The 21,220-nt window shown below is 47.4% G+C and overlaps 1 protein-coding gene across 1 annotated transcript in view; it reads left to right on the forward strand.

The window, feature by feature from the left end:
• Window positions 1-21,220, forward strand: part of LOC117882678 (cat eye syndrome critical region protein 2) — a 128,061-nt gene that overhangs the window by 99,157 nt on the left and 7,684 nt on the right. Inside the window, exons 9-14 of the mRNA XM_034781300.1 lie at window positions 2,935-3,091; window positions 8,379-8,508; window positions 8,828-8,865; window positions 8,966-9,057; window positions 9,288-9,414; window positions 20,136-20,548. Coding sequence (XP_034637191.1) covers window positions 2,935-3,091; window positions 8,379-8,508; window positions 8,828-8,865; window positions 8,966-9,057; window positions 9,288-9,414; window positions 20,136-20,548 — 957 coding nt within the window. The remainder of the gene's footprint in view (window positions 1-2,934; window positions 3,092-8,378; window positions 8,509-8,827; window positions 8,866-8,965; window positions 9,058-9,287; window positions 9,415-20,135; window positions 20,549-21,220) is intronic.

Below are 21,220 nucleotides of genomic sequence, written 5' to 3' on the forward strand. Positions count from 1 at the left end.
TGTGGGAGGCCAAGGGGACCAGGCCTCCATCTCCTTATGTTGATTGAGTATCCTGAGATGGCCCATTTCAGAAGCCAATGTGAAAGGCAGAACCTAGGGATGGTGATGCTATGTCTCGCAGTGCCCTCTGTAGGAAGGAAGGAGGTGGTTACATTAGAATTGCAGAAAAAAAATCCTTGCCAACTATTGGTTCAGAAAGTTTTACTTCTGTTCTGTGCTGGCATTTCTCATTCCAAACAGGTGTGCAAGGAGACACGTTCCAACACACAACCTGGCTGCCTGCTTGGGTGTCTGTGGCCTGATTTCCAAGATGAGCACCCATAGCTCTGGCTGACTTCATTGGAAGTTGCACGCACTCAGCTCCTCTGAAAATCAGGCCACTATCCATCTAGAACATCTTAAAGCGCCCATCTTATAACTGCTGTAATAAGACTTCTTGAGCAGGCCCGGTCAGACTGCCAGAGCCACTGGGAACAAATGTTGTTTTGGGGTGGCTGTATGTTGGAATCGCAGTGCTCATTGTGTTGGGTTGGTGATTTTCCTGTTTTCCTCTTAACTCTCACCAGAATGGCACCAGATCTGCTGTGGGGAGCACCTTCGGTTTGTTTAAAACTCTTGTATGCTCTATAATCACTGTTTTCTGTCCAAAGGGTGGTGTAAGTCCTGTGGCTGCTGTCTCCACATTGTGGGGAGATACTGAATGTCATAGGAAAGATAAGTGCACTTGGGCTAGCTCTGAAAATGGTCTTTTGAGAACTGCAGGCTAAATGTTTTGCCAACACCTCCCGAGAACACATTTATATGCATGACCATAACCGTTGTGCATATAAATGTGGAGACTGAGAGAAGAGAGGATCGTATTAATAGCTTAGCATCTGCAGAAATGGTGTCTGGTGAGGCACACACATTGGCTTGGATTCACTGTCATGTGAATAAAAAAACTGGCTGATGCATCATAAATAAAATCTGCTATGGACTTGCCACCCTTGGTCACCCTTTGTCTTATTGTCTTCGTACATGTTAGCACGCTAATGACATTAGCACATGCTAAACAGGGAGGCGGTTTGAACCTTGTAGAGGGTAGAGACATGTAAGGAGACTGAGAATCTAAAAATATGGGGCCCAGTTGTATGCACGCTTATGCATGTGAGGAACTTGACTCACATGAGTAGCCCTATTTGATGTCAGTGGGATTACTCTCACCTCTACATTTATATATGCTCCTGTTTATAGGATTGGGCCTCTGGTCAGATCACAAAGCTAAGAGACCTCCAGGTGATAGAGGAAGTTAAATTAGAGAGACGTTCATGTTTTGATATGGCAGTGCAGCTCTGAACCTCATACAAAGAGGCATTGTCCCATGGAACAAGGAGCTGATACTCCCTCTCTTTGCTGCTCTGTTGTGACTGCACTTGGAGTATTGGGTTCAGTTCTGGGCATCCTGAGACTAGAAGGATGTAGATCCACTGGAGGGGATTCTGAGAAAAGCAGCTACAGTGACTGAGGGCTAGAAGGGTTGACTTATAAGGAAACAGATCTATTTTTAGATTGAATATCAAGAGATATCGGCTAATAGTGGGATGCATAAACCCATGGAATAGTTTCCCTTGGAAAGTGACAGGAGTCCTGTTGCTTGTGATATTACAACTGGGCAAAGACCTTACACTGTAGGAAGAGTCCTGTAGTGGCTGGGGAAATTGACTACATGTTGTAAAGGGTCTTTACCATCTCTAATTGCTGAGATTCTATGCTAATTCCCCTGGGATGCAGGCAGTGAGTCTAGCAGGATTAATTGGGTACTGTAGCCCTTTGGGGATTCTGAATCTTAATAACTGAGACCACTCCATGGGGTAAGGTAAGGCCCAAAGGGTTCACTGCATTCTGGTCAGAACAGAACAGGCATTTCTGTTTTTTCTTCAGTGTGCACTTTAACGTGGGATCCACTGGTAATGCTGTAAAGCACTCCAGGGCCCTGACTAAACAAATCTCTGTAACTGTGGTATGCGTCTACTGGTGGGCAACATGAGGTGAAGAATAATTCCCTCTCAAGTACTGTTGCTGCTGGAGGCAGTGAATAGGGGATAGTGTGGGGTGATTCTCCAAGGAGCATTGCTGCAGGACATTGCTAAATAGCATTTCAGGAAAGAAAAAAAAATGGAGGCACTTACAATATGTCTGGGTTCACTGTACAACCTTTCAAGCCATTTATCAAAGCACCCGCAGGTCCTATTTCCAGGCAGGTGAAACAGTAAAGCAATAGTGATCGAGGTGCAGGGCTTTTTCTGGGGATTAATGGTGGGCAAGGAAAAGTTGATGGCCTGAGAGGCAGCTGAGGGACCCCATCTGATCATTAATCTTCAGGAAATGCCTTGTGCCTAAGTGATTGTTGCTGTTTATACCCTGAGAATTGAGGCGGAGAGCCTATGGGCATATGGGTTATTTCCAAGTGTGATAGTTTCCCTTGGTATGTTCAGGGCATCTGTGCTTTGTAGAACTGTCAGTGGGATGGGAATGTTGATGAATGATCCAAGCATTCGGCTTATAATGAAATCAAGCAAATAAAGTTTTTCCCATGGTGCCTTTTCCCCGGTGCCATATGTGTGCATGGCACTTCACAGATTAATAAGAGGATGTGGTACCTGCTCCGTGGAATTTACAGTCTAACTGGATCACACACACTAATTACAACATGCCAGGGATCGAGGGAGAAGGAACTGGGATGGGATAAGAACTGTACACAGTGGGAGGAGAATACAGCTCATAGAGTGTAGCCTTTCTGACAGAGCGATTGTATGTGTTTTTGTTTCCATCACTTATTGTAGTTACATTTTTAAGTCTCCTTCAAAGTAAATCTGCAGCTGATCAGATCCGTATAAGCCAGTGCCACCTTATGCTTACGCCCGTTACAATTTCATATGTGGCCTTTTATCCCAGGCGACTCCAAGTGTGCTCAGCAGGATGGAGAAGCAAAGGCGCAGGGAGGAAGAGGAGGAGCGCCAAATCCTTCTGGCAGTGCAGAAGAAGGAGCAGGAACAGCTGCTAAAGGAGGAGAGGAAGAGGGAGATGGAGGAGAAGGTCAAAGCAGTGGAAGGTACCTGTAATTGCTGTATGAAGTGAAGGTGTGGACATTGAAAGGGCCCCTGATGGGGTTGTTAAACTGAATTGAGATATATCCTTTGTGCTCCTTCCATGCCATAGACTCCTTCATATACGTCCAAGATGGAATCAGTGATTGTGTTACTTCAGAAGTGGGTTTGTTATTCTCTGGCCTCTTCTTGTTTGGCCACCTGTATTCCCTTTTCCTTGTCCCTTCTCCCTCCTTGTCCTCTTATACCCCCTTCAGCTCTGTCTTCCTCCTACCATCCTGGCTTCATCACCTTCCGAAACTCTGTCCTTTCCTCCTCCCTACTGTTTATGCTCCTCTTGCAGTTCCCTGCCCCTCTTCTGCCTCCCCACAGACAACCTGCCCAGTTGGGTTTTCATTGCCTCTGAGCAGCACTCGTTCCATTCTGCCGGAAGCACGTGGACAGAAACACTGCAAGGTGGAACTGCCTTGCCAAGGGGGAAGGGTGGGTGCCGCAAGAGCAGAGTTTCCACACTGATGTGGGCCATTAAACGGCGATCTCATAATTCAGGGTCCAGACTGGATCAAGGGTTAAAAACTAGGTTGTGCAGGGGACAACTTTAGAAGCTTTTCCAAGTGCTAGTTCATGCTGTCCACACACTGTTGCCTAACAGATAACTGTTTGGGGTTTAAGCAGTCAGGGGATGTGAACACTTGTCATCAGACAGGTGTGCGTTGGCACTAGAATGTCACAGGAATAAGTTGGGGTCTGAATGCCCTTCTGCCTTTCAGCTGAGTTACCCGGATGCATTTATTTGCTGTGGTTTGAGTCTATTTGCAATTTATCCAACTCCTCAATCTTCCAGCTGAACAGAAATGACTCTTGCTTTTTTCCTGCCCCCCTTCCCATTGCAGTAATTCTGAGCTAAAGGACCAGCAGGAAGTGTGAGCTTGAGAAGTCAGAGGTGGTACAGGTGTGGGGATAACAGTTTTTTTCTGGGCTTAATGTAGCATTGTCAGGTTTCATTTCACTCTTGCTTTGGGCTGCTGCAACCGGGTGCAGGGTGAGTCAGTCATTTCATCTGGGGACAGAAATGCTAGATCTGTGGTGATCACAACAAATGACTAGGTTGCTGCAGCGCCAGGAAGACCCAGCATGTCCCCAGAAAACGGCTCTGGATGTAAATGTCTGGGGTAGTAGAAGTGCTTGTGAATCGTTTAAGATGATACAGAATTAGTATAACGAAAAGAAAAACTAAGTACACAAAACCAGTAAACTTTCCAATACAGAATAGTCTGCTAACCAGATGTTTGGCAGTAGGCCAGATATCCTGTAACAGAGTAGCTTTTTCTACCTGCCACCCCTCTAGTCTTTTAAAACCCAATTACACAGATGGCCTTTATACGTCTCTAGTTGTCAGTCCTAGCTAATCTAGTCAAAATCTAGTGCATTAACCATAAATCCATTCAATTCCAGATCTACCACAGACTTCCTGTGTCACTTTGGCAAGTGACCTAATTTCCTGTGCTTCAATTCCCCATCTGTAAAATGGGCATAATACTTCTCTACATCTCAGGTGTTGTGAGGATAAATCTGCAAATACATGGGAGATGCTCAGATACTGCTTTGATATCAGCCATATATGTACCTAGATTGATAAATGGAATCACTGCATTATCTGATGGTGTTAGGCCTTGTCTACACACAAAATTTGCTCTGGGTTAGCTTAAATCTGTTTTTAAAAACAATTTAATTAAACTGGTGTAAATTTCTGTGTGGACTGTCTCATTTTGGTTTAAGAGTGGCTTATTTCAGTGTAGTTTAAAGCTGCTCCCAATTAACTTAAGCCAAATCAAAATAAGCAACAGAGGGTCCTGTGGCACCTTTGAGACTAACAGAAGTATTGGGAGCATAAGCTTTCGTGGGTAAGAACCTCACTTCTTCAGATGTATCTGAAGAAGTGAGGTTCTTACCCACGAAAGCTTATGCTCCCAATACTGAAGAAGTGAGGTTCTTACCCACGAAAGCTTATGCTCCCAATACTTCTGTTAGTCTCAAAGGTGCCACAGGACCCTCTGTTGCTTTTTACAGATTCAGACTAACACGGCTACCCCTCTGATACTTGAAATCAAAATAAGTTTGTCTTAAACCAAAATAAGTGTCCATGAAGTCTTATTGCATTGGTTTAACTAAACTGAATTAAAATCAAACCTTTAGTTAAATCAGTGCATATTTTTTATGTACACTAGGCCTCAGAAACATCAGTTATCCAGGTAATATTTTAGGTTTTCCACAGTTCACTTTATTACTAGACACTGTCTCAATGACAGTAAATCAAGTTTTTCTCTGGGAAAAGAGTTTTCATGACAGATCAGCAATGACCCTAAGATGAAGTAGTTTATTTTGTAAAACTGGATGTTCACATACACAGGTTTTCAGGGTTACAAAGATTATGAACTTTATGGTTTATCTTAACTGAATTCTGTAAGAGGTCCTGCAATGACAGAAAACTGGAGAATGAAGCATTTGTACCATCTAATGGGACTTCACCTGCTTTTCAGTTTCAGGCTGCGGGCGTACGTAGATCCATCTGTACCTTGTCAATCTGGTATTTTGCTAGCCCCTTCTTTAGGGTATAACCCAGATGGTGAACCTCTGCTGGGCCCATCTGCATTTCCCTGGATTTATGGTTTCAACCAGCTTTCAGGATTTCCACCAGAATTGCTGTTAGAGGTTTCAAGTGCTCCTCTCACATGGCACTATGTATCACCTAGCTACGTCATTGGAAAATTATGAAGTACCTTTGGGACACTGGCAACCTTTCGGAGTTTGATGGGTAGTGCCCCGTGTAGGCCAAAAGCGTGCCAGTGAATTAAAACAGTCCAATTGTGATCTTAATGAAAAGCATCATCAGATTTAGACAGCTTCCCAAAGCCTACACAAAGTGAACACTCCCATTTTTCTTGGGCACTATCACTACAAGGCTTGTCCATTTGGTATTAAATGGCTCAGTTACTCCTCGGTCATTCATTTTCCTTAACTCATCGTACGGGTATCCATTGCACCTTTGGTCTCAGTGACCCTAATCCTGTAAAAAGTGATTAAGGTAGTTCTTGCTGGATCAATTTAATGATCCAGCTGTATACAGGAATATATGTTGGGATTGCTCTATTCCAGGTTCAAAGATAAGCCAGGTGGATTCCTCCTTCTCATCTTTCTGACCAGGCCAACTTGGATCCAAGGCCTTTCCTTCCCCTTTGATCTTCTGGATCAGCTCACAAGATGTAAATTCCCCTTTTGATTCCTTCCACATATGCCACCTTTCCTGGTTTCCCATATACAGTAGGTCCTCTGGAAAAAAGTTGTTTCTCTGTAGCCAAAGACCCAGTTACCACACATGATATTGGACGGTCTGCTACAAGTTGTGGTATTCTAAGTCAGGATATACCAATTCTATGTTAGAGGGGATGTTTATCAGCCATACTTACTTTCATCAAAAATGTACTGGTCCTTAATTTGTATTCAGAACTCCAGAAATCCATGTAGTCTCCATGTACACAGCACAATTCCAAGATGTTGCTTACATCCAGACCTTTAGTGAGGATCCATTTGTGGTGGACAAAGGTCCTGTATCAAGGAGGCCTCTGAACTTCCTCCCATTTAGGAATCACACACACATCTGGATGCCATCACCCAAATAGCTGGTATTAAGATTCCTCCTGGGAAAAGACACAGGTTCATCATCCATGACATTGTTCACTGGAGAGTACCTTGCTTTATGTCACAGTAAAAGTATACCTTGTTTTTTATATCCATTCCACCCCTGTAGTATCCAGGTTTATTTTACACCAAGTCCCCTCTCTCCCCTTCCCTATTTTTGCACCTTGAGTGCTAGCCAGAGTCCTGTAAGGGTAAACTTGAAAACTCTTCACCATTCTTTGTTCTGACATACTCCCAGGTCTGAAACGGCTCCTGAATGATAATGTCCAGTATCTCCTCAGTGGATTTCTTTGGATGTAGCAATTGTGTTGTAGAATTAATCAAGTTTTTCTCAGGGTACTGTTTCTGATGGACCCTTCAGCAGTATTCAGAGACCAGACCCTTCTCTTAGGTTAGCAGTTTTTTCTTAGGAGTAGTCACTGGGGTGTCCTCATGTGATGCAATAGACCTCAGGTGCCTTCTCAGATAATGGGGTACCAGGAAAGGAATCCACCAGCTCTGTGGCTGGTCACAAAATAAGGCCAGCGACACAAAACAAAGTCAATTCCAACATCTTCCCGCTTGTGGTTCTGGGAAAGTTTAGGAGGCTTTTGCACCATCCTTGATGGACATTCTTCCTCAAAAACATACCTTTGAAGACAGGAATGGTACTCCTGGTGTCAGTGGGAGTAAGAAGTTCAGAGACATTCATTCTCAGTTTTTTCTCTTCATCCCTTTTTACCTCCCTCCTTAGTTGACAAACTGGAATGTAGCAATAGCTTTCCTTCAGAGTGTGGCACTTCTTGAGCCCTGCTCATCTTTTACTGCCTTAGTCTCGTGTCACTTTGGCCCTTTAAGAACAATTAGAAAAGGGACGTGAAGGCTGCCATCTCACGGGACAGGCCTGAGGTGCAGAGGCTGTAGGAGGCAAATACACCAGAATTTCCTCCAGTCCCTCATCTTCTGCTATCCTTTCTTTGGGTCTCCACCTTACATTTCCAAGTCTCTGGTATTCTCCTCTGTGGGAGATCCCACCTTCATACCATATGTGGGTTGCTGCAGTGACCAAGGAAACAGAGTCTTCTCAGAAAACAGTTCTGGAGACATAATCTTGGTACAAAACGTGCTTGTGAATTTAAGTGCCCGTAGAACTGGTAAAAGAAAAAGAAAACTAAGCTCACACAAAACCAGTAAACTTCCCCATCTGAAACAGAACAGTGGCTAACCAATGTCTGGCTGCAGACCAGAGGTGGTCTGAAAGTAGCTCCTGCCATCCCTGCCACTGACTTCTTAAACCTCAGCAACACAGTTGGCCCAGTCAGTTAAGTGGAAATTTGTCTGGAAACAGGCTAGCAGCAGCTTTGCAACAGTGACACTGCAAAATAAGTTGTTGTTAAGGTGGAGAGGAGGAAAGGCAGGTGTGGTGCTCCTGTATTCTCTGTTTCCTTGCTGCTGCCATTTCTGGAGGGATGACAGCGTTCACTGGGTAAAGCCCTTGGCTGTCGGACACAACAACCTCCTGAAATTGGCTGCTGAATAGCCTCCTTAGTTTTCGTGCGTGATGTTACTGATGCGGGGTAAGAGGGCTAAACGGCTTTCTTTCTCCCATTGCAGAACGAGCCAGGAGGAGGAAGCTCCGGGAAGAACGGGCTTGGCTTCTGGCCCAGGGGAAGGAGCTTCCCCCAGAACTTTCCCACTTGGATCCCAGTTCTCCTGCCAGGGAGGAAAGGAAGACCAAGGATCTGTGAGTACATTGCAGTGTGTGCAACAGGCCTGTGCATTCATACGCTTTCAGGGTAGGGGGTAGGAGGAATGTGGCCAGTGATAAAGTAAATGGGGTGGGTGTTAATAAGGACGGTGAGGAGGGGATTGAGGTGGGAGGAACGTCTGAGGGGCGTAGAGTGCAGTACAGGAAAGAGGGTGTCCGTTTGAATGAGTGTTCATAGTGTGGATGCACGTACGGGTTCTTCTGCAGAACCTTACTGTTGGGAGCACCAGGTATGGGGTGGAGGAATGATGAAGATAAGAGTGTGTGTATTCATTATTGCACTTCCCATTTGCAGCTTTGAACTGGATGATGAGTTCACCGCCATGTACAAAGGTCAGTCTCCTACTCTCGCCTTTCACTTCGCAGGAGTTAAAAATAACTGAATGTCTGCCTGGCTGTGCGTAACAGTTTCTCTTCCTTTTGTTGCGGTCAGTTCTAGATGTGGTAAAGGCTCACAAGGACTCTTGGCCCTTCTTGGAACCAGTTGATGAATCATATGCTCCAAATTACTACCAGATCATTAAGGTAGGCAACATGGTCCAACCCGCTCCATCGGTCTTGCATATGACTCTTTGGATTGGTAGAAAGCTAGGTCTTTAGTCAGTTCTTTGTAGTTCTTTGGCCATGTGTTATGCAGGAGGTCAGACTAGATGGTCATAACAGACCTTTCTGGCCTCTTTGGGAAGCTAGTAACACCACCTTCTGGGCCTCTCTCATGCTTGTTGTAATTGAAGGGAGATCTTGATGTGTTTCAGGCTCCCATGGACATTTCTAGCATGGAGAAGAAGCTGAATGGAGGTCAGTACTGCACCAAGGAGGAGTTTGTGGGTGACATGAAGACCATGTTCAGGAACTGCCTAAAATACAATGGTGAAGGCAGCGGTAAGAGCAATGAGAAAACTTGTTCCATCTATTGATAGCTCTTGGTGGTCAAAAAGCCCTACCCTCTACCTAGTCATCCATAGCTGGCTCGTACTGGACACCAGAACTCTTTCTGGATACCTTCTGAAGGGTGGAGGTGACAGCAGGAGTTCATGGATAGTAAAGCCCCGATTCAGCAAGGTTCGTAAATATATCTGTAATGGTAAGCACATGAGCAGTCACATTGACTTCAGTTGGGGCTACCCACACGCGTAAAGTTATGCGTGTACTTAAATACCTTGATAAATTGGGGCCTATTAACTGTACCAAAGGATCTAGTCTAGTTGGGCAGAGTGCAGTAGGTGCGAAGAAAAAAGACCCTTCAGGAGTTCGCTGTCTTGTATGTGTGTGTTCTCTGTGTTATGGGGATGGTATCTGAATTACAGGGATTGTGTGGAGGGCAGGAGTATGCTTAGCCCTGAGGGTCTTTAAAGTAAAACTACGGGAGGAACACAGTGTGTGTGCAGCCTTTTGGAGGGGAATGGTATTCTTAGGTTCTCCTTTGAGTCTTGGATCAGCAGCGCGAGTCAAGTGGTGGGAGGCCCTGGGACCATCAGGACTCCTCATTGCTATGGCAATTAAAATCAGGTGCCTCACTGAGATAAAACATGCAGGTTTCCAGTATGGGAATATTGCAGGCTCTGTCTCGCCAGCACCTGCCAGTGTCATCCGGTATAACGGAGAGTAAGGAGTTTAGATCCCTCAAGCGTTGTCCCCAAGTGAAAGTGAATTCCAACATCACAGAGGGACGAGATCTCTCTGTTCTTCCTCGAGTGCTTGCTCATGTCGATTCCATTCTAGGTGTGCGCACTCCCACGTGCACAGTCGTTAGAGATTTTTGCCTTAGCGGTATCATAGGGTCGGCTATGGTGCCCCCTTGAGTGCCGTGCTCATGCATAGGTATATCAGATGCCACCAGCCCTACACCCTCTCAGTTCCTTCTTGCCTCCCATGGTGGTTAGTTGGAGCAACTCTCCTTGCATAGCAAGGGCTAGTGGTTTCGTCTCTTCTGACTTGGAGCCTTAGGACCTTGTAAATAGTTGTTTATAGTAGTTAGTGTTAAGTAGTTGTTAAGTGTAGTTAGAAGTTAGAGTCCCAGAGGGGACTTTGCCCCAGGCGGGGCATGCCCTGGTCTCCGGGGTTTAAGCCCTGCGCGGACTATAACAAGCCTATGCCTGTAAGTGATCCCTGCAGCAGCTGCCTTAAGTGCTTGGGGGAAATCACATGTGAAGGACAAGTGTCGAATTTGTAAAAATTTTCAACCCAGGACTCAGAAAGAGCGGAATATTCGTTTGAGGGCTCATCTCATGTAGGCTGCTCTCCGTCCAGCTTCTGAGCCATCCTGCCATGACTTGACTCCAACTACCTCGGCCTTGGTGCACAGCGCACCCCCGGCACCGGGTTCTGCCAGGCACCACTCTCCATTGCTGGTACCCAGAAAGAAAACTAAGAAGCACAGCTTCCCGGCACTGGGCAAGAAAGGCCATGGGGCATCAGGAAAAATACCCAATTCGGGCTGCCCGGCCACTCCGGAGCAACGTGGACCAAAACTTGTGGCAACATCGATGCCTTCCCAAGTTCCCCCAGTGCCGAGAGAGCAGAGGTCTCTGCCCGCGCCGCCGGCACCGCACATGCCGCAGGAGGCGGCAAAGGCTCCCTATGTGGGCAAGCCAGCCGCTAAGACCCCCCCAGGGGCCAGTGGAGCACCACCAATCCCCCCGAGCCAAGGCAGCGCTCTCCGTCTCCACGTTGCAGATCTCCGGCATCACAGCCCAGATCCTCTGGGGCTCACCCTCGATCACCGGCACTGCATTCGCGGTCCCTGCCATCTCAACATGGATCACCTAGGGCGAGGCGGCTGTCTCTGTACAACTGGCACCATTCGCCCTCCCACTGGTCGTCCTCTTGGCGCAGATCTTAGTTGCCTGCCCTGTGGGAATGCTCCCCATTGCGATACTGGTCCCCTCGGTACCAGCACTGCTCCTTCTCCAAGCACTGGTCTCTGGCAGCGACAGTCAGCAGTGCAGGCAGACACAGGCATCGGCAACCTCGCCGTGGTCACCAGAAGAGGATTTCTCTAGCACAGAAGGGCAGTTTAGCCCCTCGCCGAGACTCCACCGACGCAATTGGGCACCTGAGGCCATGTCGGCGTCTACAGTGCTGCCTTGGCAGCATGGCCAGGAGCCAGCACAGTGGCCTTATTGGAGCGCGTGGGGCATGCCGGTGATGACGATCCCCCTTCGCACCGCTAATCTGCTGTCACCTCGGAGCAAAAGTTGATGGCACTGGGCTCGATGCGTGAAGCACACTCGGAGATCAGGGTAGAGGAGACAGCGCCCACCCCAAAACCCCCTTCCCCCGCGGGGGATGATGCCCCGGAGCCTCCCCCAGCGGTACAGTCGTCATCCTCATCCCTGGACAAGGTGGTCACGGGACCCTTGGCCAGTCTGCTGGACAATTTTAAAGAACACCAGACCCTGCTTCGACTGGTGCCCGAGAACTTGGGCCTAGAGATGGAGGAGATGGCCAAGCAGGTGGACACCATGTTCAATGTGCTCTCGGCCTCTACCCCTGCCGTGTTGCAATACCAGTGCATTACAGGGTCCTGAAAATTGCCAAGGCCCTGTGGCAAACCACTTCGTCCATCCCTCTCACCTCCAAAAGGGCCGAAAAGAAGCACTTTGCCCCGGCCAAAGGATTCAAGTACCTTTATGCCCACCCACCTCTGGGCTCGCTGGTCGTCTCTGTGGCTAACGAGAAGGATAAGCAGGGGCACACCAGTTCCACTCCCAGAAATAAAGGGTCCAAAAGACTGGACTTTTTTGGGAGAAAAATGTATTCAAAAGCCAGCCTGCAATTTCGGGTGATGAACCACCAGGCCCTCTTGGGTAGGTACAATTTTAACTTATGGGACTCCCTCTGTAAGTTCAAGGAGTCACTCCCGCAGGGTTTGGCCCAGGAATTTGGCACCCTGGTAGAGGAGGGCACTGCAGTGGCTTGGTGTTCCCTCCAAATGACGTGGGGCGCAGTGGACTTGGCAGCTAAGATGGTCGCGTTGGCAATGGTCATGAGGCACAGCCCCTAGCTTCAGACCGCCGGCCTCTCCCAAGAGATACAGACCTCGATCCAGGACCTCCCATTCGATGGGAATGGACTTTTTGCAGAGCAAAGGCCACGAGGCTGCATGGGTTAAAGGACACTCAGACCACCCTTCACTCGCTGGGTATGCATATGCCACAATCTGCAAGGAAGCAGTTCTGGCCACCCCCGCTGCCAAAGCCTTGTCAGCCTTGTCGGGGTTTGCAAGGCGAAGGGCTAGAGACACGAGTATTAGTCATCACCACCCTTCCAACTCCCGCTCATCTGCGCAGCTCGGCCCAGCTAAGTATCCAGGGAGCCAGAAGTGCTCATTTTGAAGGTGCGCTTGAGAGCGACGCCCCAGTCAACTCCCTGGATCCACCTTGTTCTTTCCTCAGCCGTTTTCATCCCTACCGTTCGGTCTGGTCGCGGGTCACCTCAGACCACTGGGTTCTGGACTTAGTATCTCAGGGCTATGCCCTGCAATTTTCAGGCGCCTCTCCCTACGAGCCCCCCTCTTCCTCGTTCTTCTTCAGGGACCCTTCTCACAAGCAACTCCTCATTCAAGAGGTCGAGAACCTACTGCACCTGGGGGCGGTGGAGGAGGTCTTCCAGGACATGAAAGGAAAGGGGTTCTATTTCCGCTACTTCCTAATCCTGAAAGGAAAAGGGGGCCATGGACCCATTCTGGACTTGTGTCGCCTCAACAAGTCTCTCAGAAAGTTGAAGTTTCACATGGTCTCCCTGGCCTTGATCATCCCCTCCCTGGATCCGGGAGACTGGTATGCCACCATCAACTTGAAGGATGCTTATTTCCATATTTCCATATTCCAAGGTGTGACAAAATGCCCAATGTTGGTATGGTGGGTCCCGCACTTTTCTTGGGGGGGAGTGGGGGGGGGGGGGGGCTCTAGGGTCCCCCACCTTCCCCGGGCACTTGGGGGGCCAAGGGCCCCCCTAGTGGATGGGGAAGGTGGTAGAGGAGGGAAGCGGGGATGGGGAGTGGGTTTGCTCCTCACTCTGAGCCCCAGCCCCTTTCAACCCCTGCGGGTTTCTTATCCTCTTCCTGCTTGGGTAGGATTACCCTCGGTCCTTGATGCTGGGGGAGGGAGTCTCCCTGCCCTGCTGGGGCAGGGTCTCCCTTCCTCCGGTTCTCTGGTCTTTTAATTCTCATCAACACACCTGCAAACTCCAGTCCTCTCTCCTTCCTTGCTCCACACTGTCTGAAGCAGGGTTTTTTTATTAGGTTCCTGACAGGGTCTTAATTGCCTACAGGTGCTCCATTTAACCTGTAGTAACCTTCCCTAGTCTACAGGGAATAGGGTGACCAGATGTCCTGATTTTGGGGGCTTTTTCTTATATAGGCTCCTATTACCCCCCACCCTCTGTCCCAATTTTTCACACTTGCTGTTTGGTCACCCTAACAGGGAACCACGCCTTAATTAGCCATGGGCTTTTATATCTCCCCTCTACCACTCTCCCACTGCTCCCTGGCTTTGCTGTATCAAAGATCACAGGCGATTCCTCCATTTCATAGAGGACAGACTCCATTTTCAATTCATGGCGCTGCCCTTTGGCCTCTCATCGGCCCCAAGGGTGTTCACAAAATGTATGGTGCCAGTGGCTGCTTACCTGAGCCATCGAGGGGCCCAGGTCTCCCCATATCTCAATGACTGGGCTCATCAAGGGTAGGTCCCGGGAACAAGTACAAAGGAGCCTCGATCTGGTGTGTTCCACCTGCCGGGACCTGGGCCTTTTGATAAAAGAGAAAAAATCCACTTTAACGCCACTCCAGTGAATAGAGTTCATTGGGGCAGTTCTCGACTCCACGCAAGCCATAGCCTTTCTTCCCAAAGTATGTTTTCAGGCCATGTCAGACATGATCTCCCATGTGAAGAACCACCTGCTCACCACGGCTCACACCAGCCTGCAGTTGTTGGGCTACATGCGCATCTGTGGTAAGTCATCCCTGGCTCCATCTCCGGTCCCTACAAGCGTGGCTGGCATCAGTCTACATCCCCACCAGGCACGACTAAGACCGGATAGTCAGGGTGCCGGATCACATCCGGTCATCCCTGGATGGTGGTTGGACTCTGGGTCAGTGTTGGAGGGAGTTCCCTTCGTGGCCCTGTCCTCATCGCTGACCCTGGTCTCCGACGCTTCAGACCTGGGCTGAGGAGCCCACCTGGGCGAGCTGAGCACCCAGGGCCACTGGTTGTGGGACGATCTGGCCCACCACATAAACGTCAGGGAGCTCAGAGCAGTTCACCTGGCCTGCCAGGCTTTCTTGCCCCACCTGAAGGGCAAGGTGGTACAGATCGTGACAGACAATACCACCATAATGTAATGCATCAACAGGCAGGGCAGTGCCAAGTCTTCGGCCCTTTGTCAGGAAGCTCTCAGCCTTTGGGATGTTTGTGTGCAATATGCCATTCATCTGGTAGCTGCGCACCTGCCTGGAATCAAGAAGTTGCTAGCAGATCATCTCAGCAGGACCTTCTCGTCTCACCACGAGTGGTCGCTCTATCCGGAGGTGGTCAGCATAATCTTCCAGAGGTGGGGAACTCCCCAGGTGGAATTGTTCGCGTCCCGGCAGAACAGGAAATGTCACATGTTCTGTTCGATCCAGGGGATGGACCGGGGCTCCCTATGAGATGCATTTCTTATCCCGTGGTCAGGGACACTGATGTATGCCTTCCCACCTGTGTCATTGATTCACAGGGTCCTTGTGAAGATCAAGCAGCACAGGGCAAAGGTTATCCTAATAGCCCCCATGTGGCCTCGCCAGCACAGGTTTGGCACATTGCTGAACCTTTCAGTAGCTGCTCCGCTGCACCTGCCCCTCTGATTGGATCTGCTGTCCCAGAACCACGGCAGCCTTTTGCACCCGAACCTGGCAGTGCTACACTTGACAGTATGGCTACTGCATGGCTAAACGTGGATGAACGGAAATGCTCGGCCCATGTTCAGCAGGTCTTGCTGGGTAGCAGAAAACCCTCCACCAGAGCGACTTACCTGGCCAAATGGAAAAGGTCCACGTGCTGGGTCTCAGAACGGAGTATCCAGGCTGAGCAGGCCCCACTGCAGGAGATCCTGGATTAACTGCAACACCTCAAACTCCAAGGTTTGTCTCTGTCATCAATCAAGGTCCACCTGGCCGCTATCTCAGCTTTCCACTTTCCGTTCCAAGGCAGTTCGATCTTTGCTCACGACATGACATCCCGGTTTTTGAAAGATCTGGAGCATCTCTACCCACTAGTCCGGGATTCCATCCGTCCGTGGGACCTGAATTTTGTGCTGTCGAGACTCATGGGGCCTCCCTTCAAGCCTCTGGCTTCCTGCTGTCTCCTGCTTCTCTCGTAGAAGGTTGCGTTCCTGGTCGCGATAACGTCAGCCTGTAGGGTGTCCGAAATCAGGCACTTATTTTGGAACCGCTCTATATGGTCGTCTACAAGGACAGGGTCCAGCTGCGACCCCACTCAGCATTTTTGCCCAAGGTCATCTCCCAGTTTCATGCTAGCCAGGACATATACTTACCTGTCTTCTTTCCAAAGCCTCATACGTAGAGATGAGAAGTGCAGGCTACGCACCCTGGACGTCAGGAGGGCGCTGGCCTTCTACATAGATAGAACAAAGCCATTCCGTAAGTCAATGCAGTTGTTTGTTGCGGTGGTAGGCAGAATGAAAGGTCGCCCAGTGCCTGCTCAGAGGATTTCATTCTGGATCATGGCCTGCATCCATTATTGCTATGAGCTTGAGAAGATGCCTCCGTCTGCAATCATGATGGCACACTCGACTAGGGCACAAGCATAGTCAGTGGCCTTCCTGGCACAGGTACCAATCCAAGAGATCTGTAGAGCTGCTACCAGGTCATGTATCCACCCGTACATGTCTCATTGTGCTGTAGGCCTGAGACTTAATTAACCCCCACCCCACCCCATATTAAACCAGCCTTGGGTGAAACTTAGGGAATTTATTATTAAAATTAAAAAAAAAAAAATGTTTTGCTGGTAATAAAGCACCCCCACCTCAGAAATGTCCCTAACAAAAGTTATAATCACCAAGGTTGTAAAATAAGCTCTAACCAGCATTTTATGCTGACCGCCTGCACAAATAAAAAAGGTCACAATTAAGTTACAGTTTGGGTATAAAAAATAAAAAGTAAAAAACGGGCAAAAAAAAGGAGACACAGGTGCCCAGTGACTGACTGGTTAAAATTTTTGTTATTTAGGAGTGTGGAATAATGTAGTAGGTTTAATAAATTTAAAAAAGAAAGCTAGTTTTACCTATATAATGTAAATGAAAAACAATGCTCTTTGGGAACCATTTCCGGACTGCAGTTCAACATTAAGCTGCTGGAACTTGGCACGACCGTGATGTGCAGAGACATTGCCGGGAACCCCCAAATAAATAAACCTTGACTGGCCATCGGGTGAAATTTGGCTGTTTGTTGGAGCATAAGAGATTTGCTTGGTACATATATTCTGTGTGCATTGTGCTTTAAACACCTATTTATTAGCAACTGTGTAAGGCTCTTTCACTGGGAAAAGTTTCCGCAGACCCGTAGAGCCCTAAGCTCCAAGGAAAAGGGTGGGTTCTTAAATTGACTAGGTTTCTTCCTAAGTCCCATGGGTAAGAAGAGGTGCCTTACACCTTGAGCCCCAAGGGAAAGGGTGGGGTGGGGGGGCCTAAATTAATTGGGTCACACCTTACGTCCTCAGTAGGGTATAGGTGGAGTGTCCTAAATTGACCAGGCACGCCTTAAGCCCTCGGTAGGGTATAGGCAGGGTGCCCTAGTTTTCCACAGGTAACATACTGGTGGAGAATACAGGCAACCTAGGTCATTTGGATTGAGGTGTATACAGCAGTTGGACATAATATATATGTGCTCTTCTGTCAACAGGACTGCAGCCTGTTGACAGAATGAACACTCCCGGGAATAGGGAGAGTGGGAAACTTAACGTTGAAAAGCCAGGAAACTGGCGGAGGAACCAACCCTCCTTGCAAGGTCTGCGCCCATGGGAACATGATTCTTTTCAAGGAGAAAAATGCACTGGAACATGCTTGTAAAGGGTTTGAAGCATACTGCAAAACTACGAAGTCTTCATTGAATAAATGGGCAGTAAAGATTGCGGCTGGGTGGGCACTATGGAAAGTGTCTTATAATCTCTCAAGGTTAGTAATATCTCAGGAGAACCACTTAGAAGACTGGGAATCAGCATAAAGCCTCTGTAAGTAAGGAAATAGAGATATTACGCTTGAAATTGAGGGACGTTCAGGCAGTTGTTTAAAAAAATTTTAAAATATTAAAAAAAAAAAACAACCTCAACAAATGGTAAAATAAGCTCTAACCAGCGTTTGATGCTGACCATCTGCACAAATAAAAAAGGTCACAATTAAGTTACAATTTGGGTATAAATAATAAAATGTAAAAATCTTAAGCAAAAAAACCCACATAAGTGCCAGCGCGTAACTGATTAAAATTTTTATTATTTAAAAATATTAAATAATATAATAAATGTAATACATTTTTTTAAAAAGCCTATTTTTACCTATATAATATAAATAAAAAACAGTACTCTTTAAAAAAACATTTTTGGACTGCAGTTCAACATCAAGCTGCTAAAACGCTAACCCCTCTGCACAACCGTAATGTGTAAAGGCATTGCCCAACCCCCCCAAAAATAGTAAGCATAAAAAATTTGCTTAATATATGTATTCTGTGTGTATTGCTAATAAATAAATGTTTAAAGCACAACTGTGTAAGGTTCTTTCACTAAAAAGGTTCCGCAGACCCATAAAGCCCTAAGCCCCCCAAAAAAGGACAGGTACTTAAATTGACCGAGTTTCTTCCTAAGCCCCGTGGATAAAAATAGGTGCCTTACACCCTAAACCGACCCCCCTACCTTCCATGGGGGTACCTAAATTAATTGGGTCATGCCATAAGCCCTCGGTAGGGTATAGGAGGGATGTCTTAAATTAACCAGGTCACGCCTTAAGCTCTCAGTAGGGTATAGGAGAGGTGCCGTAAATTTTCACAGGTAACAGTGCACTTACCCAGCAAGCTCGAGACGATGCTGGCTTTGGCAGAGCAGTGTTGCAAGTCCATGAACTCCAAGCCCATCTCAGTTGGCACTGCTTGTGAGCCACCTAGAATGGAATTGACATGAGCAAGCACTCAAAGAAGAAAAAAACGTTACCTACCTTTCGTAACTGTTGTTCTACAATATGTGTTGCTCATGTCCATTCCATTACCCGCCCTACTGTCCCTCTGTCAGAGTTGCCAGCAAGAAGAAACTGAGAGGGCATAGGGCAGGCAGCAACTGATATACTGACACACGAGCGCGGCACTCAAAGGGGCGCCGCAGCCAATTCTACAGGTATTGCTAAGGCAAAAATCTCCAATGACCGCGCACATGGGTGCGCACACACAGCATGGGAATGGAATGGACACACAAGCAACACATCTTAAAGAACAGCAGTTACGAAAGGCAAGTAACTATTTTTTTCCAGTAGTGGTGTGCTGCAAAGAAAATTCTGGAGTGGTCTAGAGGAAACAACTATCATGTGATTTGCACTGAGTCACTCTCTTGATGACACTGGCATGCCATTCTACTTCTTATGGACTCCTCTGAAAACCAAGAAACTACATCTGAGCAAATTTTCCTGTGGAATTAACACACATGGGATGACTGACATCCGTGTAACATGTTCTGTGCACAAGGATCAGAAAGTGCTTTCAAAACTATAGAGAGAGAATTTCACCTTTTTCTATAATGCACAGCAAAGCTTAATAACAGTCCAAGAAAGTGAATATAATAACCAGATTACACTACTGTGGAATTCCAGTTGGGAAAATATAAGAATTTCTCCAAGACATGGAGGTTGACACCACTCTTAAAATTAACCATAGGATTGTTACTGACTGACTGTTCAGATCCAGTATCTTAAGTATAATTTGAGAGTTGGCATTTCTAGCAACATAATTTCCCTTTAAACCATTTTGGGATGTTAGTTTGATGTGGTCTTAAAATAAACTGCATCATGAAGGAAACCTGCACAACACTTTCAAAAGACAAACCTGGGAGCTTAAATTCATATCTCTGCTAGACACTAAAAATCACGGACTGAACAGGGACACTGGATTTGTGGTTTACTTCAACAATCTGTAACCCAGTAACCCCCTCTTTTTGTCCTATGACTGCAGAGGTGCCAACGGGCCACTCTACCTTGAATGTGCTAAACAATCTGTCCCATTGTGCTATGATGCTCGCTCTCCCAGATATGTAGTAGAGTTCTGTGTAGCTCAAAAGCTTGTGTCTGTTACCAACAAAAGTTGGCCCAATAAAAGATATTACCTCACCCACCTTGTGTTTCTTGAAAGTCTCCAGTCCAAGTACTGACCAAGTCAGATGAATTCATAACCCAGAGTGGGCTGTTTGCAAACAGCCCTTCCCTCTTCACCTTTCTATTTAGCTTCTCCAAGGAAGATATTTATATAAACATGAGAAGTCAGAGCCTTTAGAGTAGAGGACAATCTGACTTTGCCTGATTATCTTTATCCATTAAGGTCTGTCTCCCTGCCTCTCTTGTTTTGAACACAGAATACACCAAGATGGCATACAACTTGGAGAGATGCTTCCACCGGGCAATGATGAAGCACTTCCCTGGGGAAGATGGGGACACGGATGAGGAGTTCTGGATCAGAGTGGATGGGAAACGGGAGAAGAGGAGCCGTCGGACCGGGCGCTCCAGCACTGGCAATGTTTGGACCCGATCTAGAGACCCTGAGGGATCAGGCAGGAGACAGCAACACCTGGAGAATGGAGGGAAACCACCACCATTCCGGGCTACTCCCCGGGCTCCTGTTTCCTCCTCATCTTCCTCCTCTGCAGAGGAACCAAGTGGCAGCACAATGCAACCCCCTCGGGAGGTGGGCGCTTCCAACGGCCAAGGCTTCCCTCGCCCACTGCATTATGGTGGAATGCCCAGCCAGGTGCCACATCCTGGCCAGATGGTAAGGACTGGCCTCTGTGGTTTTTCACAGATTATAAATGCAGAGAAGGGCCCGAGAATAAAATTGTCTCCTGTAAGTTCCTAGAAGAATCCCTACTGTATGATCGGAACCTCTTACTGGTGGTGGAACATGGGTTCTCATTTCTCTTTTCCTCCTCCCTTTTCCTTCTTTGTCCCTCTATAGTTTTCTCTGTGTCCTTTTAACCTTCTTTGGTTCACGCCTCCATTCTTCCTTCCTGGTGTGATCCATGCAAGACTTGAAAAGTCCCCATGGCAATGGTAAATAAAACACTTTTCTTTGGTGAGTGGTGGGACTTATGCCCTCAGTTCTACAGATTTTAAGCTCAAACATTTTAGCTCTTAGGGTTGCAAAGATGATACAGTTTTGTCTTCCTGAGTCTGCAGATAGACTGCTCAATTGCCTCTGTTGCTACTTATAGCTTCCTAAGCAAAAGCCGAGTAAAATGAACAAGACTGCTGCTTGGAACTCTAGTCCCAAAGGCTCATGTGAAAGATGGAGCTACCAAGCATCCTGGTAGGAATTCCAGAAGAGTCTACCTTCTCAATTAATCCAGGCTCTGTCAGGGTCTGGGAATTGTCCTGGAACTAGCTGGTGGGGGCTCCTCTCTAATCTGTCTATTGTTAGCCTCAAGCTAGTTAGGTGTCTGGCAGT

This window comes from Trachemys scripta, chromosome 1 (genome assembly GCF_013100865.1).
Source record: "Trachemys scripta elegans isolate TJP31775 chromosome 1, CAS_Tse_1.0, whole genome shotgun sequence".
NCBI classification, from domain to species: domain Eukaryota; kingdom Metazoa; phylum Chordata; order Testudines; family Emydidae; genus Trachemys; species Trachemys scripta.